Raw genomic sequence first — 26,947 nt, forward strand, 5'->3', positions numbered from 1 at the left:
CTAGGACGTGTGGAGCGTTGTCCATGGTGTTTTAGTATAAAGGGAGAAGAGTCTAGGACGTGTGGAGCGTTGTCCAGGGTGTTTTAGGGAAGGGAGAAGAGTCTAGGACGTGTGGAGCGTTGTCCAGGGTGTTTTAGGGAAGGGAGAAGAGTCAAGGACGTGTGGAGCGTTGTCCAGGGTGTTTTAGTGAAGGGAGAAGAGTCTAGGACGTGTGTAGCGTTGTCCAGGGTGTTTTAGGGAAGGGAGAAGAGTCTAGGACGTGTGGAGCGTTGTCCAGGGTGTTTTAGGGAAGGGAGAAGAGTCTAGGACGTGTGGAGCGTTGTCCAGGGTGTTTTAGGGAAGGGAGAAGAGTCTAGGACGTGTGGAGCGTTGTCCAGGGTGTTTTAGTGAAGGGAGAAGAGTCTAGGACGTGTGTAGCGTTGTCCAGGGTGTTTTAGGGAAGGGAGAAGAGTCTAGGACGTGTGGAGCGTTGTCCAGGGTGTTTTAGGGAAGGGAGAAGAGTCTAGGACGTGTGGAGCGTTGTCCAGGGTGTTTTAGGGAAGGGAGAAGAGTCTAGGACGTGTGGAGCGTTGTCCAGGGTGATTTAGGGAAGTTTCAGACAGCTTACCTGTGTTCGCTGCTCTGAGTGAGCGGGAGAGGTTGTAGGCTTGGATCAGGCTTTGAAGGTATGAACCCTATAGTGTCCATATTCGGGGGGTAACATTCACCCAAATAGCTGATCCACAAGCTCACAAGTTATGTTATGTAAAGAAGGAAAAGTATAGAGGCCTGGCGGACCCCGGTCAACAAAGTACTGAAGTACTATTTAAGTGCTTAAGTACTGAAGTACTCTTTAAGTGGTTCACTACTTGAGTACTCTTAAGTACTTCATAGTGTGATCTTTAGTGGTAAGGAGCTACAGTTTCAGTATGATCACAGTACCGGAAAGCACCACATCTGTTTTTTTTTTCTTACTGGCATCATATTTCCCCTGACTTTATTTACTGTCTGTCTGTCTGTCTGTCTGTCTATCTGTCTGTCTGTCTGTCTGTCTGTCTGTCTGTCTGTCTGTCTGTCTGTCTGTCTGTCTGTCTGTCTGTCTGTCTGTCTGTCTGTCTGTCTGTCTGTCTGTCTGTCTGTCTGTCTGTCTTTGTTCCTGCTACGCAGCTACGGCCTCCAATAAGTTTAATCAAAACAACCAACTGAAATGGAGACCATAACATAAGAGGGACACCACAAACAGATGGAACAGATTCAAGGATTTGTATTCTTACACCCACAAAGTGAACTTAAGTCATTGAGGCAAAACATAAATTAAACTCAATGCAACAGCATACCAGAAATCAAATAACCGAAAGGCCCTGGAGATCCCGGCAAAAACTCAAAAGAGAGGAGGGGGGACCAGGACGTAGAAGATGGCCCCCCTCCCTAGCAAAAACAAAGACAAACTTGTCTAGTCTAACTAAAAAGGCTTTTAAACAGTGGGGCAGTAGCGCGCGCGCGTGTGTGTGTGTGTGCGTGTGCGTGTGCGTGTGCGTGTGCGTGTGTGTGTGTGTGTGTTTGTGTGTGTGTGTGTACTGTACTTAAGTACACTTTTGAGGATTTTTTACTTTACTGGAGTATTTCCCATTTTCAGTACTTTTACTTCTACTCCACTACATCTCAGAGGCAATACGATATAACTGGTACATCGGCAGTGGTTGGAGGTGGTCTCCTATACTCGAAAAGAAAATGAGTCCAAGGCACTATTTGTAAAGTTAAAGAAGCTTTAATACAAGCTAAGGCTAGTTCATAATAGAACATTTTAACAATTTTCAAGCTTTTTAACTTAACAAAGGGTGCCCTGGACTCATTCTCTTTTGGATTGTGGATGTTTTCCCCCTTTTTGAACCAAAGAGTGATTTTTGTGGTCTTCCTACTCTTCCATTGAGACATTTAGGACACCTAGTGGTTGACAAGTAGCCCTGCCTGAAGCTCACAATCCCAGCCCAGAGCTAGATGAATCTCCGGTGTTACAGTTACAATAGGCTGTATGCTGATGTGCCATGGCGGTCCTGTCACTCTTGGTTCAATAAAACCCTAAAGTCCAGTTTATAGACGACATACACAGAAATTACCGTTCACCTGAGCAAGGCATCTTTATTGACAAACAAGGGAGATTCCCTCTATAATATGTGAATAAAAGAACAGCAAATTAATGATATTAAAACAATACGACCTGATATATCTTGAAGGCAATTCGCTCCACATCAAAGTCTGCATGCACAGCAGCCATATTCCCGTAAGGGTCCATTTGGTTCCATTTGTACACTCTCAGAGTTTTAGGGTCCTTGAAATTAAAAAGTTTGAGAACCACTGTGCTGCACGAAATGGAACAGAGCCTTCATTAGTATCATTGGTAACACCTGTGAAGGAAGTAAGGAAGAGGCCCAATTTCCTTCCAATATGGCTGTTGTGCATAGAGCCTATTACCGCTCTCCATTAAGGAGAGGACATCAAAATTACAGAGCGCGGCTTTAAATTAATACCGAGGGGTTTAATGTGTATAGTGTAATAAAATAAATAGATGTGGGTTTTCTTTTATGGACCTCGTTAGTGGGTTTGCTGTGCTTCTGGTTGTTGTTAAGAAAGTGTTTTATGCCTCAAACACCTTTCTCTTTAAAGCAGTGGTTCTCAAACTGTGGGTCGAGACCCCCAGGGGGTCCCCAAATCATTTTGGGGGGTCCCCAGATGTTGCTTAATGTGCAACATTGTTTTCTCACTCAACAGTAAACAAACCAACAAACGGTATAGTGTATACAGGGAGGGTATCTGCACTTTGATTACTTTTGACCATTACTGCTTCAAAAGTTATGAAAAAACTATACTATTTGAAATTGTTAAACATTAAAACATTAACATTTGTCAAATTGTCAAGTATTACCTATATAAGAAAGTCGAAAAATGAATGAAAATAGCCGATCTACATGCTCACAACGCCTCGTGTTGGGAGGCGTTGTGCGCATGGAGATCGGCTTTTTTCACAATATTCATCTGTGGAACCGAGTAAAACAAAATGTAATGTCTCAACTCACTTAGGTGGGTCGTGGCCTGAAAAGGTTGAGAACCACTGCTTTAAAGCACATTGGAAGAACACTTTAAAATAAAACATCTGAATACATCATGGAATGTATCCAAAATGCACTTGAGCTGTAATTTAAATATTTGTATTAAATGTAATTTATTTTCTTTAACGTGGCTGAAATTATGACGGCATATCCCCCCATGTTCTCTCATGATGGGCTAATGCCGTCCGTCCGTCTGTCCCCCCTAGAATATGGTTCAAGTGGTTAATTTTGCGTGATTAAACTTGATACCTTTAATGTGGCTATAAATAGGATATGTTGCCTCTTTCCCCTTTTTAGTTCTTTTTTTTTAAGGATGGGGGGTGGATCAACCTCCAACAGAAGTGGGTGGGTGTGATGCCTAAACAGTTTGGGAAGCACTGGCTTAAGTTATGTTATTAAATGTTTCCAGGGGGCCTATAAAACCAAAGAAAGTGTGTTTTTCTCTCATGTGTATCAGGCTACATCCGGCGGTGGTGGTGTGCTGTACAGTAGGTGCTTTTTGAAAATGTAATCATGGAATGGAGGGCGTGCAGTCAGTCAGTGCAGTGAGGCGGGGGGAAAGTGAGCTTTAGGCATCTTAAGATGAAGAGACGAGGTAATTACTGGAGCAGCGCAGCACTTTGTTTATCCCACCGGAGGTTTTAACCCATTAAGGCCGGGAACGTGCCTGTGTAACCACTTTAACCATTGTTTTATACTTTGGCTTTTCAAAAATAGCAGGTATACAAGCTCATGAGCTTGTAGATCAGCTTTTTTTTTCGTGAACATTTTGGCAAATCTTTGAAAATATATATATTTTTAAAGCAAACATTTCTAACTCAAATCTTTGCTTCTGGGGGTTCTACAAATGTCTTCTAAAACAGTTAAAAAAACTAAAAACGTTTGTTGCTATAATATCAGTGGTTCTCAAACTTTTTCATGTCAAGTACCCCCAAAATGATATGTATTTAGCCACGGACCCCCCCATCTAAATGTATTGTGTTCCAGAGACCCCCAGAAGCAAAGATTTAAGTTAAAAGTGTATATTATATATTCAAAGACTTGCACACATTTTCACCATTTCTTCCCCCTCAAACATATTTTTGAATAGCCGAAGAAATCTAAAAAACGACACGGCGTGCGTTCCCCAGATTGAATGGGTTAAGTATAAAGTAGAGAGGCTCATGGGTAATTTATACGACTGTCAACACCACGCAGACCTGATCAAAAACCCTTTAGCTCTAATGTATATGTATGTATGGGCTTACAATGTTTGTAGCTCCGCTCTGATCAAACCCAGCCTGCTGCTGCTTTAAAGTATGCATGGTGCGCTTGGCTGCGTAGGGGGAGGTGTGTTTAGGAAATGCGGTCTATAGTTTCTCCCTGGGGAAATGCAAAAATGTATCTTGATCCTGAAGTTTACGTAGAGTAGATTAGAGTTCTCGTGTGACAGCAGCAAGATTAAAGAGTGTTAGGATGTGTCCAACTAGCAATTGAACACGTGTTCAGAAGCATCTTAAACCATTAGCTGTGTGTGTGTGTGTGTGTGTGTGTGTGTGTGTGTGTGTGTGTGTGTGTGTGTGTGTGTGTGTGTGTGTGTGTGTGTGTGTGTGTGTGTGTGTGTGTGTGTGTTTGGGTGGGGGCTACTTTTACGCTCTTTCATGAATCGCAGATTGCACTTGGCAAAACAAACATTTTCAGTTGTGAGATTTGTTTTGGCGTTATTCCTTGGCCTTCCTACTCTGTCTGTTTTCTTAAATGTCATCATGATTTGAGTGCGTGGGGATCTCATTTTAAATAAGCCATTGTGCTTTTATGAGCGATCCATTTTAGAGGACCTTGTATTGTACTTCCATGTACTGTTTCCATGTCTTTTCTAAATAAAGTATTCAATCAATCAATCAGTACATTAAGTGCCCTATGGTGCACTTCCAGCAGTGGTGGAAGAGGAAATACTCAGATTTGTTAAGTAAAAAGTAGCAACACCACAGTGTAGAAATAAGCTACTCCCTGTATTCACAATGTCGTAGGCTATACATTAGTGTGTTTTACACACACAAATGCATACTTTATATTGCCCTTCCCCGATCTCTCTCTCTCTCTCTCTCTCTCTCTCTCTCTCTCTCTCTCTCTCTCTCTCTCTCTCTCTCTCTCTATCTCTCTCTATCTCTCTCTCTCTCGCATATGGGCAGGTACTGTAACTCTTGTCCACACAATATGTGACTCAGCGAAGCTGACACACTCCGCACGCCCTCACACACACTCTGCACGCGCTCACACACACACACGCATGCACAAAAACACACACACACACACACACACACACACACACACACACACACACACACACACACACACACACACACACACACACACACACACACACACACATACGCACAAACAACACACACACACACACACACACACACACACACACACACACACACACACACACACACACACACACACACACACACACACACACACACACACACACACACACACACACACACACACACACACACACACGCACACACACACAGTACATATAATATTTACACACAGTCACTGCAGTGCAGTACAATGCTGTCACAGGCAGGTAAAACACAGCTATAAAACATGAAGTGTGGGGCGGGGGGGGGGGGGGGGTGCAGAGGAAAGGAGAGAGAAATAAAAGCAAGTATGGTGAGAGAGGTTCCTGGGAAGGCCATGCCATGTGTTTTATACCATATGTATTCAGCACGTGTCTCTGATGTCTACTTACAGGTTTGCATACATTACAATGCATACTGTACATGAATACATGACATAAGTCGAGCAGAAACCTTGCATATCCATATTTAAACTTTATAATGTTTTTTTTCTTTAATGAATACCCTACTTCATTATACTACAGTGTCACAAAAATAGCCGTTCTACAAGCGACGCGTTGTGTACTTTAAACATTGAACCAATGAAAAGTATGAACAAGAGCTTGTGACTAAATAACTACATTGGATCCATTGGAACAATTTTCAGTACTTTTACTTCTACGCCACTACATTTTAGAGGAACATATTGTACTTTACTTCACTACAATTATTAAGTAACTTAAGTTGCTAGTTACTTTATAGATTTAGATTATTATTACAAAACATACACTAACCACTTCAGCCCTATATACATTTTAGGCCATTTCAAAATAGCCGCTCTACAAGCTCCCAAAGCGTCGCGATGCGACGCATTGTGATCTTGTAGATCTGCTATTTTCAAAAGGTTCATATACATTTTATACATTTGAAAACGTGTGAAATGGGGACATTCTGCATAATGAGTACTTTCTACTTTTGGTACCTTAAGTCCATTTTTATACCAATACTTTGGTACTTTTACTCAAGTACATTTTTAATTCCGGACTTTTACAGAGTATTTCTACTTTGCAGTATTGATACTTTACTTAAAACATTTCAGTACTTTTTCCACCTTGAACTTGAACTGAATATACAGTATGAATAATGGAATTAAAGTATTATGTGTCCCTCCAGCTCCTCTGTCGTGTTCGGAAGGCTTCACAGAGCTGGGTTACTACAACGGCTCCGTCTCCCAGACGGACTCGGGCTCGGTGTGTCTGAGGTGGACCGAGTTCCCGGACTACATGGTCCAGTATCCGGGCCGCGGCCTGGGCGACCACGGCTACTGCCGCAACCCCGACCGAGAGTCCAACCCCTGGTGCTTCTTCAGACAGAGCTCCGGAGCCATCGGATGGGCCTTCTGCGACTGTCACCAAGGTGAGTGGACATTGGCAGTGGTGGAAGAAGTACTCACATTTTGTACTTAAGTAAAAGTACCAATACCACAATGTAGAAGTACTCCGTTAATCAAAATTTACTTGAGTAAAAAAAAGAATGTCCCATTTCACAAGTTTTCAAATGTCAGTGGCGATTTTAGATATGGACGTGAATGTTTACTGCATTGCAGGCACGTGCACACATAGACATGAAAGGGGGCTGGAGCCCCTGCCCTTTTACCCGTCGGTAAAAAAAATCATCTGCCCCTAGCGTCCTAACGGTAAGGCAGACGGAAATGGCAGTGGATGTGTTGGATGCAGCTCAAAGTGAACTTTCCTCTAGTTTGTCACCGTCAGACCTTCCCAGCCCGTGTTATTAAAGAAAAACGGGCGGCAATGGCCAAAACTCAATTGAAAATTGGAGTTCGAAAACCGGCGAAAGTGGCCGTTTTCAAGATGTTTTGGCCATTATCTCTGGAACGGAAGGTTCAATCTGCTCAGTTCAAAGCTCGTTGGGTGCGTGACTTTGACGACATTAAGCACGCCATGATACCTTTTCGGATTTTGGGGGGTTTCGGGCCTAAAAATCCAATAGGTGCCCTTTTGAAATTCCAGCCCCTGCCTGTCCAAATCCCTCTGCATGTCCCTGCTGCATTGTAGCACGTAGCCATGTAATGGTGATTCGCTGCATGTCGCTGTGTGTGTGAATGGGTGAAAGTGAAGTACATCATGAAGAGCATTTGCAGTCCATTTACCATTCCATTTGACATGGAGTATTTTATATCCCAAACAGGACAATGAAGTATGTCGATACCTAATGAGGTAACCTATACCTTGAAAGGAGAGTTTTTTTGATGAAGGCTTGTAGCTATTTCTCCTGGGAGTCCCACCTATGACCTTGCAGAACAATACCTATTGTTTGTGTCGGTGTCATGTGTGCCTGTCTGTGCCCATGCCCCTCCCCCCGACACAACCCCCATCATCAAGGCAAGACGAGTTTATTTAATGGGCACATTTTATTTCAGTTTATCGTTTTGTTTTTTTGTATAGCACATTCAACAACAAGGCTGCTATAAGACATAAAGACAGCAAAATGTAGACAGAAAAATAAACACAAGAACAGACATTTGAATATGATGAAAAATACACAATACAAGAATATGATGAAAAAAAAGAATAGGGGAACGGTGGCACCGTCGATAGCGATGTCGCCTCACAGCTAGAAGGTCCTGGGTTCGATTCCCGCCAGGGACGCTGTGGGCGCTGGGGGTGTGTGTCATCAGTGCCCATACCCTAGGTGGGGTTGGCGAAAGGGCCTTTCTATGTGGATTATCATAGAGCATAGAGCATAGAGACCAGTAAGCGTGTATGTGACGTCATTAAAATACCGTTCCACTGGGAAAAAAATAACCATTACACCACTGTTAGTAAGGACTCGAGCAGCAGCGTTGTGAATCAACTCATTGTTTTAGGGAGACATTTATAGACACCCTAGTAGTCAAGTCTACTGAAGATGAATGCATGGACACGTTTTTTTCTTCTAAATCCTGCTGAGACATAGGTCTATGTGTCCATGTCCTGGCCCCCCATACATCCCCAGGTAATGTCTGTCTCTTCAGTCACTTCTCTCTCATTGTCCGCTCCATCTATCCATCAGCTTGTTGACATCATGTCCTTTACAAGTCCTGCTCCCTTTGGGGTGGATGTAACATGAAGTCTGTGCATTCTCCACCCGGCAGGCTTTGTGTTGACCTATCAGCACCCCGGGGTGCTGTCTGTCTGTCTACAGTGGTGTAAAGTAACTAAGTACGTGTACTCAAGTATTGTGCTTAAGTACAATTTTGAGGTACTTTTTCTTTACTGGAGTATTTCCAATGTTCAATACTTGTACTTCTACTCCTACTACTACATCTCAGAGGCAAATTGTTGTACTTTTTGTACTTACTACAATTATTTGAAATCTTTAGTACACCACTTTCAACTTTTTAGTACACCACTTTTTACAGTAATTTACTAGTACATTATATTACAAAACATACACTTCAGACCTATTTAAACTTTGGCTATTGGAAAATAGCTGATCTACAAGCTCATAACACATCGCATGGCGACGTGTTGTGAGCTGCTATTTTCAAAATATATTTTAGACATATATGGTAACTTGTGAAACGTGACATTCTGCATAATGAGTACTTTTACTTTTGGTACTTTAAGCGTATGTTGATGCCAATACTTTTGTACTTTTACTCAAGTAAATTTTGATTATCAGACTTTTACTTGTAACAGTGTGTTTCTACATTACAGTATTGATACTTTTACTTAAGTAAAAAATGTGAGTACTTTTCCCCACCACTGTCTGTCTGCGCTCCAACCCGAGGCTATAGACAGGTGCTTGTCTGTCTGCCCTCCCCCTGAGGCTATAGACAGGTGCTTGTCTGTCTGCGCTCCACCCCTGAGGCTGTAGACAGGTGTTGACGGGACATTTTAGATGCTGTGATTATCAGTCTGCTCCTGTCTAGCTTTTACTTTGTCTCGTCAATCACATGCTTCAATGGCGTGCGTGAGTGAGAGAGGGTTTGTGTGTACTCGTATGGTTAAAAGGACTATTAGAGTTTGGCTTACAATTAGGAAAAGATTCAGGTTGGGGTTAGTGTTAGGGTTGGATTTATGCCTGATTTATACTTAGTTGTGAACAATGCAAGCGCTGTGAGCTTGTAGATCAGCTATTTTCAGTGCACAACATCTTGGGGTTATGGTAAAAAAAATGTTTTTAGTTTTTAAGAAAGAAAAAAAGGTTAAACATTGCTTTCATAAAATCGGCACCCTAAAATGTTGATGTCCTTACAACGTGTGTGTGTGTGTGTGTGTGTGTGTGTGTGTGTGTGTGTGTGTGTGTGTGTGTGTGTGCGCGTGCGTGCGTGCGTGCGTGCGTGCGTGCGTGCGTGCAATTATCCCAAATAATCCAAACCACAAGCCTCAAAGTTCAAGACACTTTCAGCCGCGTCTGTCTGATTGGTGTGAAATCCTAATACACTATGTATGAGAATTATGGGTTGTTGTTTGTTTAGTCAATTATGAGTCTCCTCTCACCTTATATATTTTAAATGTCACTTTTGTCACCTCCTCTCCTCTCCTCTCCTCTCCTCTCCTCTCCTCTCCTCTCCTCTCCTCTCCTCTCCTCTCCTCTCCTCTCCTCTCCTCTCTTTTCCTCTCCTCTGCTCTCCTCTCCTCTCCTCTCCTCTCCTCTCCTCTCTCTTCCTCTCCTCTCCTCTCTCCTCCTCTCCTCTCCTCTCCCAGGTGTTGGCAGGTTGGTCGGGGGCGTGTTTGGCCAGAGTGGCCGGGTGGAGGTGTACCTGAATGGCCAGTGGGGGGCGGTGTGTGACACCCACTGGACGGACCGCGATGCCAGTGTCATCTGCAGACAGCTAGGACTGGGGTGAGACTGCATGGGGCTGTATGAGCATGTGTGTTTTATAGCAGGAAGGGTGGCGATTATTGTGTTCCTAGGATGATCGGGGCCAGACGCGGCTTCTGATTAGCTGAGACGGGCTGATGATTTACGATTCTGTCCCTATCGCGACGTAACTCGAACGGTGCTGAGTCGGCTGAAGTGGACTTCGCAACATTCTGCACGGCAACTCGCTCGCTTGAGCTCACACGGTGGTGCCTCTCATGGCTCAAGTCCACTTCAGAGTGACGGCACGCCTCCGTCGGGACTGTCCAAAAACAAGCGCTCCCGCACCCCGCTCACCCTCGGGAAACGATATTAGCGTAGGGGCGGCAGTGGCTCAGGTGGTAGAGAAGCTAGCCGCTTGGGAAACGGAAGGTTGTCGTTTGGAGTATTAATATATCCCCCCGGGGGTATCCCTCTTTGACTGCGGTACATGAATGGTGCATTTATATAGCGCTTTTATCCAAAGGGCTTTACATAGATTGATAGATTACATTCACCCATTCACACACACATTCATACACCGATGGTGGAGGAAACCATGCAAGGCACCAACCTGCACATTGCCGCCCCCATTGCCGAGATCGCACATATTGTAACGTATTGTTTACAGTGAGATCGTACATAAGTGTATTTTTAACATAGTTTCCAGGAAGATCGTACACATAAGTGTACTTTTAACGCATTGTTTACAGTGAGATCATACACATAAGTGTACTTTTAACGTATTGTTTACAGTGAGATCGTATATATAAGTGTATTTTTAACGTATTGTTTCCAGGGAGATCGGAACGGCCCTGCAGCACTCGTACTTCGGACCCGGCTCGGGTCTCTTCCACTACGAGCGGCTGGGTTGCCGCGGCAACGAGAACTCCCTGCTGGAGTGCCGGAGCAGGAAGTTTGTGACCAGCGACTGTAACCACGGTAACGAGGCAGGGGTGGTGTGCGCCGTACCCGAGGGTGAGTCCAGTCCACCCTGTCGAGACCAGTGGTTCTCAAAGTATTTTCTGGGTGTGTAGGAGGAGCGACCACCCATAAGAGGTTCTTATTGACGTCATTTTGTAGTTATGAACCTACCCTATCCGAACTAGTTCGGACTTTGGACGGGAAGCATGTAGCCCAGAGTAATAGTGTAATAAATAGTGTGCCACTGCTGCCAGCGAAAACCGCCGATTTTACTGTACCTTTAAAAAAATCATGTCTGATCATAAACAGGAAGTAAACAAGCTTTTATTTTTTTCTAAATGACGTCAATTCCGGGTCTGTCGTCATCAGGCAGTGAAAGCATCATTCATAGGGTAGATAACAGCGCCAACTGGTAGAAAACCACTGAAAACACAAAACTCGTCCAAACTCGTCGTTGGCAGAATTCGGCGAGGGAACGCGTCCAAGGCTATAATTAAGAAGTTACAGTCAGCCTATGGGCCGGGCAGACGCCATTGACACGCATGGGAGCCAAAACTGGAGCCGTGATTTTTCAGTGAAATACTTTGAAGTCTATGGCAGCCGGCTGGACCAGCTTGTGAACAAACACAATTTTTTTGCGTCCTATGTCAGCTAATCGGTTCGGGAATATAAAAGAAGACATATCACAGTTTGTTTTCCAATCAATTGTTTGAGGCATCTAAACAGCGGCATGTATCGTTTCTGGCAGCGTTGCCAGATTTTGTGAGAGATAAGCAACCAGGTCTAGAAAAACAAGCCCAAAAGAAACAACTTGGTCACTAGGCCATTATGAGCACTTTATACCTATGTACTGTATTATATACATTGAAAATATCCGTAAAATGTGGAATATTTGGAAGATTTTTTAAACGTTCAGATGGAGTTTTCATTATTAGAATATTAGATTTTTTCAAAATGTATGTAATTCTTCTGAACATTTTTTTAAATATTATTTTTAAAACATCTTGAAATAATTTGTTTAAACGTTAAACCCACAAATCCAGTGTTTGGGAAACAGTAATCTAGACAGAGTATCATCTCTGAAGGGAAGCAGATAAGAACAGCTATGAAAGACCTCCAGAGAGGAACGGTACAACACCGCTGTCAGTACAACAACTGTAGTTATTTATAATTTACACAACAGTAGAGTACAGTACAGGACTGTACAGAACACTGTACAAGTTTGGTACAGAATAATGATTTTGTTATGGCACAGCACCCGAAGAGGTGCAAGATCAATCATTTGTAGTTTCCAGGAAAGGGAAGAAGAATAAGGAAAGAACAGGTCAGATATTCAAATATTCCTGAGTGCAGCGACATACATGCATGCATGCATACATGCATACATGCATACATACATACATACATACATACATACATACATACATACATACATACATACATACATACATACATACATACTGTACATACATACATACATACATACATACATACATACATACATACATACATACATACATACATACATACATACATACATACATACATACATACATACATACAGTGTACTGTATATGCATGCGTGCATGTGTAAATGTTTTATATCTGACCTGTTTTTGTGTGTGTGTGTGTGTGTGTGTGTGTGTGTGTGTGTGTGTGTGTGTGTGTGTGTGTGTGTGTGTGTGTGTGTGTGTGTGTGTGTGTGTGTGTGTGTGTGTGTGTGTGTGCGCAGACAGACAGACAACAAGCAGGTCAGATATGAAATGGGGAATGGTATAAGGCCATTAAAATAATAGCTAAATAATCAGAATCGGCTTTATTTTCACATCACATGTTTACAGGTGTAAAACAGTGGGTGAAATTTGTTTTTGTGCGAGCTAGCTCCATCGTTTTTGTTATTTCCAAAAGAAATGATAGGGAAGAAGGGGGGGGGGGGCAATGGGAAGAGAGATCGACAAATAAACATATCTACATGAGATTAGAGAAATAGCAGCAGCTAACAAACAGTTTAGCAATAGAACAGTAACATATATGCAGTGATGGAAGAAGTAAAATGGTAAAATGGTAAATGGTGCATTTATCCAAAGCGCTTTACATAGATTGTGCATTTCCTTCACCCATTCACACACCCATGGTGGAGGAAGCCATGCAAGGCACCAAGCTGCTCATCGGGAGCAATAAGGGGTTCAGGGTCTTGCTCAAGGACACCCGGGATCGAACTGGGAACCTCGCGGCACTGACACCCCCAGTACTTATATGTTTTACTTAAGTAAATGTAACTCTGTTACAAGTCTTGAATAAAAGTACAAAAGTATTGGCATCAAAATAAGTACCAAAAGTAAAAGTACTAATTTCAAATGTATGAAAATCCTTTGAAAATAGCCGATCTACAAGCTCACAACTTGCAGATCGGTATTTTCAAATAGCTGAAATATATATAGGGCTGAACTGGTTAATGTATCTTTTGTAAAAAATTACCAAAACCCACAAAGTAACTAGTAACTTGCAGTTTTCAAATAACCGTAGTGGAGTACAAGTACAATATTTGCCTCTGAGATGTAGTGGAGTACTTGAGTAAAAGTATTGAAAATTGGAAATTTAGTAAAAGTAAAGTAAATATACCTCACAATTGTACTTAAATACAGTACTTGAGTAAATGTACTTAGTTACTTTATGCCACTGCCTATATAGAATATAAATCTTTGTGCAGGTGAGACATCATCTAGCAGTATGCTGTATACAGTACGTGCAGCACACATACTGTGCACGCATAAACATAAACAGTGTAGAGTAGTGGACCCAAGGGAATATTATCACAGCTTACACACTTCCTGCTGTGGCAGGGCAACGCCGGCATTATGCTACACTTCATTTCGTCTCTCTGTCAGGGTGGAAACCTCATATGTCCAAAACTGTTATACTTTTGAGGATTGAAATTCAAAAAGCGGCAAGCTGCGGATCTGCGGATTCGCAGCAGCAACCATTTCGGAGACTGCGCGCCTCCGAAATGGTTTAGTCAATGGGGGAGATGCGAGGCGGCTATGCACAGATTTTCGGGTTATCCAGTTGTCTATGCACGGAATGACACTCCGTGCAATGTATAATAAGTTGTGTGAGATCGGGTTGGCATACCACATACGCTGGTAATCTAGCTTGACGGCGTGTCGCGGGTTCGACTCCCTTTGCTGTGTGTCACCCCCTCATCTCTCTCCCCATTTCCTGTCAGCCTACTATACTATCAATAAAGGCAGAAAAAGCTCCAAAAAATATATATAAATAAAATATGGAGATAAGAGGTTTCTGCCCTGACACAACGATTTACAGTGTGTGTGTGTGTGTGTGTGTGTGTGTGTGTGTGTGTGTGTGTGTGTGTGTGTGTGTGTGTGTGTGTGTGTGTGTGTGTGTGTGTGTGTGTGTGTGTGTGTGTGTGTGTGTGTGTGTGTGTGTGTGTGTGTGTGTGTATGGAGCTCGATTAAAGTCATTACTACAAACAAACTCCTCGACTCCGTGTATATTAACACGTGATCGCGTGACCGCGTGGCCATGCACGCGCTCACGCGCGCGCGCATGACCGCGCCGTGTTCTCGCGTCACCCTATTAACTCAATGGGGAAACTACACGGCGCGTCCATGCGGTCAGTGACGCGCGCGCGCACCAGATACTCGTCGGCCAGTGTTTTGACATTGTTGGGGCAGTGTGTGTGTGTGTTGTGTCTCGCATGCCCGTGTCATGTAATTTCCCATTGGGTTAAAGTGGTGACACATGCGTGCGTTCTTGGCTGCGCAAACATAGCCAAGCAGATGCTCCATTAGAGTCAGCTCTCCAATAAATGTACACGTGAACATGTAATGGCACACGAGAACATGTAAAGTTGATGCGTGGCGTGTAACCTTCAAACGAAAACGCGTACCTTTAGACCTTCACGTGTAATTTCATTGGAGAGGTGACACAAACCGAGCATCTAGCCACTTTGAGTGGGTTTTGCACTCATTGACGCACGCACGCTCGTGTGAAGTACTTTGTGCAGTTTCGCTTGTTGTTCCCTCAAGATCCTTATACTCACCTTTACGCACGGTGATTTACTTGGATTATGCGATACAATAGCCTGTGCGACAGTGTGCGTCCATCCTATTCTTTATTATGGTGAACGAATTGATGCTATTATTATAATACTAATAATTATTATTATCGTTTTGTCCTTGTTGGTGTACAGTTGGTTCTGGTTGCAATGGATACAGTATGTTGGGCCGGGCGCGCAACGGCGCAGAATGGCAACATCAGACTCGCTCTCTCTCTCTCTCTCTCTCTCTCTCTCTCTCTGCTAATTCTCAACGACAATCTGTGATTCTAATTTTCCTATGATCACCAGAAGTGAGTGTCAATTCCTTGATCAAATATGGTTTTATTCAAAGGAAATCAAAGGCTACAGCTTATGGAGCCAACATCGGTATAGTGTCCAAGCGTCTCAGAAAGATTTTTCACCGCAACATGATTCCATTGCTCAGGAAATAAACAACGGATCACAATAATATAACATTCCCTATAATCAGTAACATGTAGGTGATACCTATGTCTATCAAATATGGTTTTATTGAAAGGCAATCAAAGGCTAGATCAAGCTTAGAAAGCAAACATCGGGTAATATCCGACGCTACGGCGGTTCCTCGGTGCGGCTGCAGAGTGAGACTATAGGACACTCATTTATGACATTGTGTCACTCAACTCTTAGCAACAAAGTTTATTTTCATACAATAGGCCTATAGATTACATTTCAATATTAAAAGTAAATAGAAAAACAACACTTCTGGGTCCAATTAGTCTAGTTTTGTAATAGAGAGGAATGGTCACATATTCCCACCTATAAACATGTTTTTGCCCAATGCTGACAGCTGGTCAGCAGGTGGTTTCATGAATAGACAATATTTTGGACCAATTAGAAATATATATATATTTGCAAAAGCAGTGTTGGGTAACTAGTAAAGGTATTAAATTGGTTGTCAGTGGCTGGCAGCGCAGTGTGCACTGCACATCTAATCGCAAAAACCCGACGCTTATTTTGTCTTGATCAACAGCGATCGGCTTGTAGATCTGTCTGTCTGTCTGTCTGTCTGTCTGTCTGTCTGTCTGTCTGTCTGTCTGTCTGTCTGTCTGTCTGTCTATCTATCTATCTGTCAATTAATCTATCATCTGTCACAAGGATTTTCAGCCCAAGGACCCCCTAGCTGAGAGAGAGATGAAGCAGGGACCCCCTCTATATTGTATATTTTTTTCCCTCCACCATGCCAAAAATAGCCGATCTACAAGCTCACAAGGCCTCAGCCGCGCACCAAACCGAACCGCGAGCCGTGCACCAAACCGAGCCGCGATCCGCGCAGCAAAGTGAGCCGCGACCCGCGAGCGCACACCAAACCGCTAGCAGCAAAGTGAGCCGCGAGAAGCGCACCAAACCGACCCGCGAGCCGAAACACCGACGCGCGACACGTCGTTTTCAGATCGTTATTTTCGGTGCGACACAAGCATAAATGCCTCTTATATTTCATCATGATTTGTGTGCATGGGGTCCTCATCTTAAACAAGCGTAATGCTTAATGAGGGTTTCCAGTTTAGTAGACCTTGTATTGTGAATTTGTACTTCCATGTACTGTTATGTACTGTCATGTACTATTCTCATGTCTTTCTAAATAAACTACATCAATCAATCAATCAATAAATCATTTGAAGGGAATCCCACTTTTTAAGAAGAAAACACCAGAGCAATAAATACTGCCGCAAACATCTACTTTTCTTAAACAAATATCTCTGCTCCGTTTACATTCTCTTCCACAAAGTGTTGTTGTTCTTTAGTTCCTATCTATCTCTGCTCCTATGAAGTGTACATTATCTTTTTCATATTATTATTATTAACTTTATATTGTAGTTTGTACCCTGTATTCTGAGTTTGTGACTACAACAAGTAGCAAAATAGAATGTACATTAGGACAGTGGTTCTCAACCTGTGGGTCAGGACCCCCAGGGGTTTCCCCACATGATTTGGGGGGGGGTCCCCAGATGACAGTGAAGTCACAATTTAAGGACTTTTAAGATATTTTTAATACCTCAAGAAAGAAAAGAAAAAAGACTATTACTGCATCCAAACTAATCAACAAACTATAGGCTACTATAAATACGGTCAAAATTGTGAAATAATATAAGAAAGAGGCGATCTACAAGCAAGGCATTGTGAGCTTGTAGATAAAAAAAAAAAAAACGACCTTGTAGATCTGCTATTTTGACTATGTATCTGTGGAACTGAGTTAAACTAAATTAAATGCCTCAACTCCTAATTCCAAGCGCTTCTCAGGGTGGGGGGTCCCCAGTTCAAATATGATTATTTTGGGGGGTCGCTGCCTGAAAAGATTGAGATCCACTGCATTAGGATATAATTTTTTACAGGAACTGTAAAAAAAAAGAAAAAATAACGAAAAGTATACACCAGAGGACTAATCTATCAGAATGATAAAGAGTAGGCCTACTTTATTCTCAAATTGAGTTCTGTCAGAGTGGCGGACTCACATGAAGTAGTATACGCATCAGTGGTGGAAAAAGTACTCAAATGTTTTACTTAAGAAAAAGTACCAATACTGCAATGTAGAAATAGGCCTATACTCTGTAACATGTAAAAGTCCAGAATTCAAATTTGAGTAAAAGTATCCTACAAAGTCCAAGTATTGGTATCAAAATGTGCTCAAAATACCAAAAGTAAAAGTAGCTACTCGTTAAGTAGCTACTCGTTATGCAGAAGGTCCCATTTCACAAGTTTTCAAATGTATAAAAATCCTTTGAAAATAGCAGATCTACAAGCTCACACAATACAATTATTTATTTGATTTATTTGACGTATAAATAAAGGCTAAATTTACATCTTCTAAATGTAACATCAAACTACTTTTTACGAGTACTTTTACTTTTTAATTTAAGTACATTTTGATACCAATACTTTTGAGAGAGAGAGAGAGAGAGAGAGAGAGAGAGAGAGAGAGAGAGAGAGAGAGAGAGAGAGAGAGAGAGAGAGAGAGAGAGAGAGAGACCAATCATACGTCCCAAGCGTAATTTATGGACGTAACATAATAGACAGACAGACAGACAGACAGACAGATCGATCTACAAGCCGATCTAGGCTGCTTCATCGTTGCAGACGGCAGTGCTTTCTAAGGGCATAATATTGACAAACCCTTAAGACTGAGGCATTAGTGAAAGCAGCTAGGCTACCAGTTATTTGAAGATAATCTGAAGATATTAATCTGTTGTAGGCCATTTAAATTCTAGGCTACTGTGTGGAAATAACTGCAGTGTGTATTTATTTATGTAACGTAACAGCCAGGATGGGCAACCAAAACATTCTGGGCACTAGGGATAACTGGGCACCTTGGACGAGTGGGCATTAGGGACATGTGGGCATTTGGAAGAGTGGGCACTTAGGGTATATGAGTGGGCGCTGGGCACCAGGAAGACTGGGCACCGGGAAAACTGGTGTTAATAATCATTGTTAATAAAGAATATCAATCTTCCGTCCGTCCGTCCGTCCAACCGACAGACAGACAGACAGACAGACAGACAGACAGACAGACAGACAGACAGACAGACAGACAGACAGACAGACAGACAGACAGACAGACAGACAGACAGACAGACAGACAGACAGACAGATCTACAAGCCGATCGCTGTTGATCAAGACAAAATAAGCGTCGGGTTTTTGCGATTAGATGTGCAGTGCACACTGCGCTGCCAGCCACTGACAACCAATTTAATACCTTTACTAGTTACCCAACACTGCTTTTGCAAATATATATATATTTCTAATTGGTCCAAAATATTGTCTATTCATGAAACCACCTGCTGACCAGCTGTCAGCATTGGGCAAAAACATGTTTATAGGTGGGAATATGTGACCATTCCTCTCTATTACAAAACTAGACTAATTGGACCCAGAAGTGTTGTTTTTCTATTTACTTTTAATATTGAAATGTAATCTATAGGCCTATTGTATGAAAATAAACTTTGTTGCTAAGAGTTGAGTGACACAATGTCATAAATGAGTGTCCTATAGTCTCACTCTGCAGCCGCACCGAGGAACCGCCGTAGCGTCGGATATTACCCGATGTTTGCTTTCTAAGCTTGATCTAGCCTTTGATTGCCTTTCAATAAAACCATATTTGATAGACATAGGTATCACCTACATGTTACTGATTATAGGGAATGTTATATTATTGTGATCCGTTGTTTATTTCCTGAGCAATGGAATCATGTTGCGGTGAAAAATCTTTCTGAGACGCTTGGAGTGGACACTATACCGATGTTGGCTCCATAAGCTGTAGCCTTTGATTTCCTTTGAATAAAACCATATTTGATCAAGGAATTGACACTCTCACTTCTGGTGATCATAGGAAAATTAGAATCACAGATTGTCGTTGAGAATTAGCAGAGAGAGAGAGAGAGAGATACATCTTTGTATCATGTTTTTAAATTTGTTTTTGTAAGTGAAAATAAACAAACAAACAAATATGTAAAGACAGCATGAAATGAAAAAGAACCATGAAATAGATACTAAGATGAAATAAATAAAAAACAATGAAATAAAAAACATTGCACAATAAAAAAAAATACATTTATTTATTTCATTGTGTTTTTTAATTATTTCATTGTGTATTCTATTTATTTCATTGTGGTATTTATTTTTTATTTTTTGGACCTATGGACTTCCATACTTGTGGATTGAAACAGTCACGCACGCGTGCGTGTGTGCGTCAGTAAGTAACAACACAAGACTGGCCCCACTGCCCCAATAGTGTCAAAACACTGGCCAGCGCGTATCTGGTGCGTGCGCGCGTCACTGACCGCATGGACGCGCCGTGTAGTTTCCCCATTGAGTTAATAGGGTGACGCGAGAACACGGCGCGGTCATGCGCGCGCGCGTGCATGGCCACGCGGTCACGCGATCACGTGTTAATATACACGGAGTCGAGGAGTTTGTTTGTAGTTTAGAATCTAAACGAGCTCCATAGTGTGTGTGTGTGTGTGTGTGTGTGTGTGTGTGTGTGTGTGTGTGTGTGTGTGTGTGTGTGTGTGTGTGTGTGTGCGCATGCATATCTGGGAACACATGTGTTTATGTCATCATGCCTGTGTGTGTAGCTGACATGCACATACCATGTGTGCATTTTCCGCATGTGTCGCAGGTGTGCAAGGGTGGTGCGTGTGTGTGTGTGTGTATGTGTGTGTGTGAATCTGCCGAGAACTCCCCCCACCCCCCCCCACTTCTCAGATAGCTCTCTCTCTCTCTGTGTCATAATGTACCAGACTGAATTATTCACTCTGACTACTAAATACCTACACACACACACACACACACACACACACACACACACACACACACACACACACACACACACACACACACACACACACAACTCGAGTGTCCTGCCAATGCTGTTCACATATTTTCCTTGCATAACTGGTCACCCTGTCTCAATCTCTCTCTCTCTCTCTCTCTCTCTCTCTCTCTCTCTCTCTCTCTCTCTCTCTCTCTCTCTCTGTCTTTCCCTTTCTCTCTCCCTCTTTCTCTTATTCTTTCTCCGTCTCTCTCTCTGTCTGTCTGTCTTTCTCTCTCTGTCACTCTTTCTTTGTCTGTCTGTCTGTCTGTCTGTCTGTCTGTCTGTCTGTCTGTCTGTCGCTCTGTCTGTCACTCTCTCTCTCTCTCTCTCTCTCTCTCGCCCCGTCCCTCTCTCCCTCTAAACCTCACGTTGGCTCTTGTTTCAAGTGTCCTGCCCAAACTTTGAAAAATAGACTTTGGGAAATTTCAGGGGGTCAAAGGTGACTGCTGGCTCGGGTTGCGTGGTTTGTGTGTGTAGTATATTTGATAACATAACATACATATTTGTTAGCATTATTTAACTTCACAAATCTAGGTCATATATTCACTCTACAAGTACCTACAGTCAGACACAAGAGTGTATTCAGAGGTGCCTTTTGGTCTGAGCTGGTTGGGGGTTACAATTAACATTCTCTTTGTTGTTTAGCTGGGAGACAGAGGTCTATGCATCTGTCTCCATCCCCTTTCCTGCTTCATACAGGTGCAAATCGAATCAGGGACCAAAAGGGGGATCTATTGTTTGTCTGGGGGGGTCTAACTTTTGGAGGCTGACCCCCACCCACTTATTCAAAATGTGACCACTGCTATAAAGAATATGACATGTAAGCTTGTAGTGGGTGTGTGACTCAGTGGCCGGCAGGCTGACTGAGAGGACCTCAGGGTCCATGGAAGCTGTTTTGTACTGTTTTGTACTTATGCAATAAATGGAAGCAAAGGAACCTCACTTACTGGAGTGATGACTCAAATTCATTCTACAACCATTCATTCTCATCTCTGGGACAACAAACTTAACTACAATATGGCGTTGTTGGCAACTACAAAAGCAATAGAAACCTTTAAGTCTGTGGTTTTCAGATACCACATTATGGCGTTTTTAGTCGGCAGTCGCGTTGGTTTGTTTTTTTGGGGGCGCGAGTCTCCAGGGATACTGAGCCAGGCGTCGAAAGAACATGCGGCGGCGGGCGGTGATGTCTGAGTTTTGCCTTGCGGTGGGTGGACGCATCGTGTTTTCTTCCTGAGGCGTGGGGGGACCACCGTGGAGGTCATCATGGACATCGGCACGACGTGACGACAACTTTTCAAAGATCTACAAGGAGAGGACCTCGTGACCAGGCCTGGGATGGCTGCACGACTCGTCTGGCTGATCGCTAGCAGAGCGCGTGGCTGTGCTGGTGCTGCGCTGGGCAACGCGGCTGGGGTGAGAATGTGACATTGGGGGAGACTGCAAGAGAGACATTGTCGAGCGGAACGCTGCGCATGTGGGACCTGGGGTTACATTTTTGTGATATGGGTGATTTAAACTATGGGGCTATGGCTGCCATGGGGAAGTGCTGTGAGGGTTTTTTTCTCTCTCTGGTCTCTGGGGTTAAATGTGGATTTTTTTATTTTTCGTTGTGCTGAGAAGACCGGGCGAATCCCGTGACGAGGTACATGGAGCCGGGCCATTCCCGTGGATGTGTTTGAGGGCGAATCCCTTATGTTTTATGTATAACATTTTTCCCAGAGTTTAAAGGCTAACAGAGGGATCCTGCACGCTGATTGGTTGGAGTTGATATAATTGTAAAATGTTAACACCTCTGGAAATGTTCCAAAATGTACTAACTTAGGGGCAAAAGGCATGAGTCAGAAAGCAAGCTTACTTTACTGGGTTTTGGGACCTTTCCTCGGGGTGTTTGAGTTTTCTGTCTATTTAATGTGAATCGCTGTGTCGCTGTACTATGTAATCTTGGTTTTTGTATGTGCATTGTTCTGTATGATGTTGTTTGCTGTTTTGGTCTTCCTGAATGTTTTATTTTTTTCCTGGTTGGTGTTCCGGTCGCTTTTCATGGGGTGCGGATTCTTTGTGTTTCTTTTGAAATATACGTGTTTGTGAAAGACGTTTAATGTCTCTCATGGGGGGTAATGTAGTATATTTGATAACATAACATACATATTTGTTAGCATTATTTAACTTCACAAATCTAGGTCATATATTCACTCTACAAGTACCTACAGTCAGACACAAGAGTGTATTCAGAGGTGCCTTTTGGTCTGAGCTGGTTGGGGGTTACAATTAACATTCTCTTTGTTGTTTAGCTGGGAGACAGAGGTCTATGCATCTGTCTCCATCCCCTTTCCTGCTTCATACAGGTGCAAATCGAATCAGGGACCAAAAGGGGGATCTATTGTTTGTCTGGGGGGGTCTAACTTTTGGAGGCTGACCCCCACCCACTTATTCAAAATGTGACCACTGCTATAAAGAATATGACATGTAAGCTTGTAGTGGGTGTGTGACTCAGTGGCCGGCAGGCTGACTGAGAGGACCTCAGGGTCCATGGAAGCTGTTTTGTACTGTTTTGTACTTATGCAATAAATGGAAGCAAAGGAACCTCACTTACTGGAGTGATGACTCAAATTCATTCTACAACCATTCATTCTCATCTCTGGGACAACAAACTTAACTACAATATGGCGTTGTTGGCAACTACAAAAGCAATAGAAACCTTTAAGTCTGTGGTTTTCAGATACCACATTAGTGAAGTCGTATATCTGTGCTCATCATCATCATCATCATACGTACGTATTTAGATGTGAATTCATAGCGTGTCATAGTGAGAAGAACAGTTGTTAGCACCATAGCGTTGGCGCTGTGCCAGGGCCTCTGTGCTCACTGTGATTGACTGATGCTGTAAACAGATGCCTCACTTAATTGAGACAAAAACAACGACATTGTAGTATCGGTGGTGCTACATTGCACTCCACACGTCCTAGACTCTTCTCCCTTCCCTAAAACACCCTGGACAACGCTCCACATGTCCTAGACTCTTCTCCCTTCCCTAAAACACCCTGGACAACGCTCCACACGTCCTAGACTCTTTTCCCTTCCCTAAAACACCCTGGACAACGCTCCACACGTCCCAGACTCCCTTCCCTAAAACACCCTGGACAACGCTCCACACGTCCTAGACTCTTCTCCCTTCCCTAACACACCCTGGACAGCGTTCCACACGTCCTAGACTCCCAAACTGTGGAATGAACTCTCCATTGCAGTCAGAACTGCAGACTGACTTCCAGTTTTCCACTGCAGTCTGAACACTCAACTCTTCAGACTCCACCTATGCAGATACATCTTGGTCACTTACTCTGTTACAGCATGTCGTTTAGACAGATGCTATGTTCATTGTTTACCGGGTATCCTATGGTTTCAAATGTACAGAATATTATTTAGATGGCTAGATACATCTCTGACCAATCACACTGTATGATTTGTCAGAGATGTATTCATTTGACATATATTTTTCCGTGTTCAGCCAAGACTATTCTTTTTAGAATACATTTATAACCCCGTAAGCTACTTATATGTTGCTCACCCTGTCTCCCTCAGGCATTGGCGCCCCCTTGAGGCTGGTAGGAGGCCTGGAGGACTTCGAGGGTCGTGTGGAGGTGTTCCACGATGGCAGGTGGGGGACCATCTGTGACGACCAGTGGGACGACATCGATGCTGAGGTGGTCTGCAGGCAGCTGGGCCTTGGGTACGTATAATAATAATAATAATAATAATAATATTGATAATATTAATGATGATGATGATGATAATAAAAACGATCCAACTATAATCATGGGCTAGGGTTATGTCCTACATGGAAAATGTCCTACCTAACCCGATGAGAAAGTCTAACATCCAAGCATACAACACCAAATCAGGACACTCGTGGACAAATTGCAACGCAGCGCCTGTGCAAATCGTTGTTGTTAGTCATTGGTTCTAAACATGGGGTCCGGGGACCACCAGTGGTCCAAATGGACCCTTACGGGTCTGCAACTCTGAGGAGTGTACAAATGAACATACATTTGTACATTATGCATTTGGTTGGTGCACTCTAAATGAACCCTGAGGATCCCAGAGATAGCATACCGTATCAAATGGGTAAGAAATACAAATAAAATCATTAATCGTAATTGAGGAAAAAAGTTAGAAATAACTGTGATATTGATTTGAAGTCATATCGACCAGCCCTGGGGTTTGAGACACATCATAGCGCCACCATGAGGCCGATTAGGACAACTGTGGCTGTGCTCTTTAGCGAGGGGGACTGTGCACTTCAGCAAGGAGACGTGCGGTCAGTTTGTGGACGGTGGGTTTTATACAGAGATGTTGGAGCGCCAAATATAGTGGATGGAATGTAGACCATGAATGATTTATGGAGCCAACGCAGTGTGGGAGCGTTCTGCACCGTTTGTGGTACAGTACTGTGGTGTGTGTGTGTGTGTGTGTGTGTGTGTGTGTGTGTGTGTGTGTGTGTGTGTGTGTGTGTGTGTGTGTGTGTGTGTGTGTGTGTGTGTGTGTGTGTGTGTGTGTGTGTGTGTGTGTGTGTGTTAGTGTGCGCAGTACAGTATGTGTGAAACCATCTTTCACCAAAAGAGCAAAACAACTCCCCACAAGGATAATAAAACCATAAAAGGTCCATTGTTCTGCAGGAAAAAGGTCATTCTTATGGTTAAAGAATATTTTTTGGAGTTAGGGTTACAGTTGTGAAACGATTCAAGTAAGGGACAGGGTTTTAGGTGTTATGTTTAGGGTTACAGTAGGGACAGGGTTGGGTTAGGGTTAGGTTGGGCCGGCAGGTTAAATAGAAATTGTATTTTTTATTAAAAATGTTGTTGTTTGTTTTGCGGACCTCACAAGACTAGAGAGACAAACGTGTGTACGTATGTGTGTGTGTGTGTGTGTGTGTGTGTGCTGTGTGTGTGTGTGTGTGTGTGTGTGTGTGTGTGTGCTGTGTGTGTGTGTGTGTGTGTGGCGTGCGTGTGTTTGCGTGCATGTAATTCCATCCTGTCTTTTTCATTCGTCTTGGCAAACGTCCCTACCGTACTTAATATCCGATGACATTCAGAATATTCTGAGTTGGCTCTCTCTCTCTCTCTCTCTCTCTCTCTCTCTCTCTCTCTCTCTCTCTCCCCCTCTCCATCTCTCTCTCTCTCTCTCTCTCTCTCTCTCTCTCTCTCTCTCTCTTCTCTCTCTCATCTCTCTCTCTTCTCTCTCTCTCTCTCTCTCTCTCTCTCTCTCTTCTCTCCCCCTCTCCATCTCTCTCTCTCTCCCCCCTCTCCATCTCTCTCTCTCTCTCTCTCTCTCTCTCCCCCCTCTCTCCCCCCCCCTCTCTCTCTCTCTCTCCTCCTCTCATCTCTCACTCTCTCTCTCTCTCTCTCTCTCTCTCTCTCTCTCTCTCTCTCTCTCTCTCTCCTCTCTCTCTCTCTCTCACTATGACCAATAAAAAAAACATTCGTTCAGATCAAATATTCATGTCTCATCCTCAGCCAGTTGTATAGCAGCAGAGACATAAATAAAGGGCTTGCTAGCTGGCTTCCAGCTTGGCTGAAGGCTCTCGGTCGGAGACACATGGAAAAAGCAGACAGTGAAAGTGTCGTTTCAGAAAGCAGCACAGTCGTATATTTGAGACACTTAAAAAGACCAGATGGTTTATTAGATATTTCCCACTATGCATGTGTCCTGGAAGAACTTATGTACTCCCATGTGTTACTTAAGTAAAAGTAGCAATATCACATAACAATGTAGAAATACTCTGCTTACAAGTAAAAGGCCTATATTAACAATTTTATCTTAGGTAAAATTACAAATGTATTGACCAATTATTTGTTTACCAACATTGAGGCTGGACACACAGGTGATTGTTTCATGCAATCAATTCCCAACATATTGTTTTGGGGTGCGCTGGTTTCAGTACATTCAACCTCCTCTTGTGTGTTGGCTCCTGAGGCGCGTCCTAGCGAGACATGACAGAATGGGTTTCATTTGGTGCCGGCCTGCGCTGCGCATACTGGTTCTTATCGGTGTGACGTCGTCTGTTAATATTTCACTTAAAAAAAAACTTTGGGTCATTTTGTCGTCTACTCAGGCTTTTGTGAGCCCCCCAGAACCGTTTTTAAGTTGTTTGATTCAGTATTTAGATATTTGATTTTCATTTTATCAGACACGCCCCCTTCCTGTACAAACCCATTATAACTTCAAACTCCATTTTTAACATGTTAGATTCATCAAAAACACCCGTCCTTGGTTCTGGTGACTCACCCTGCCCTCCTAATACGCGAGGGGAACTTTTTTCATTTATTTTTATATTTTTTGGGAAAATGAAAA

The 26,947-nt window shown here is 43.0% G+C and overlaps 1 protein-coding gene across 1 annotated transcript in view; it reads left to right on the plus strand.

The window, feature by feature from the left end:
- Positions 1–26,947, plus strand: part of LOC308100684 (neurotrypsin) — a gene marked incomplete at its 3' end in the record, with an annotated part of 56,428 nt that overhangs the window by 16,684 nt on the left and 12,797 nt on the right. The window contains 4 exon segments of the mRNA XM_080449752.1: positions 6,590–6,832; positions 10,129–10,267; positions 11,064–11,242; positions 24,179–24,326. Of these exon segments, the coding sequence (XP_080305878.1) occupies positions 6,590–6,832; positions 10,129–10,267; positions 11,064–11,242; positions 24,179–24,326 (709 nt within the window).

Source organism: Gymnoscopelus braueri, assembly GCF_963280865.1.
Source record: "Gymnoscopelus braueri genome assembly, chromosome: 14".
NCBI classification, from domain to species: Eukaryota; Metazoa; Chordata; class Actinopteri; order Myctophiformes; family Myctophidae; genus Gymnoscopelus; species Gymnoscopelus braueri.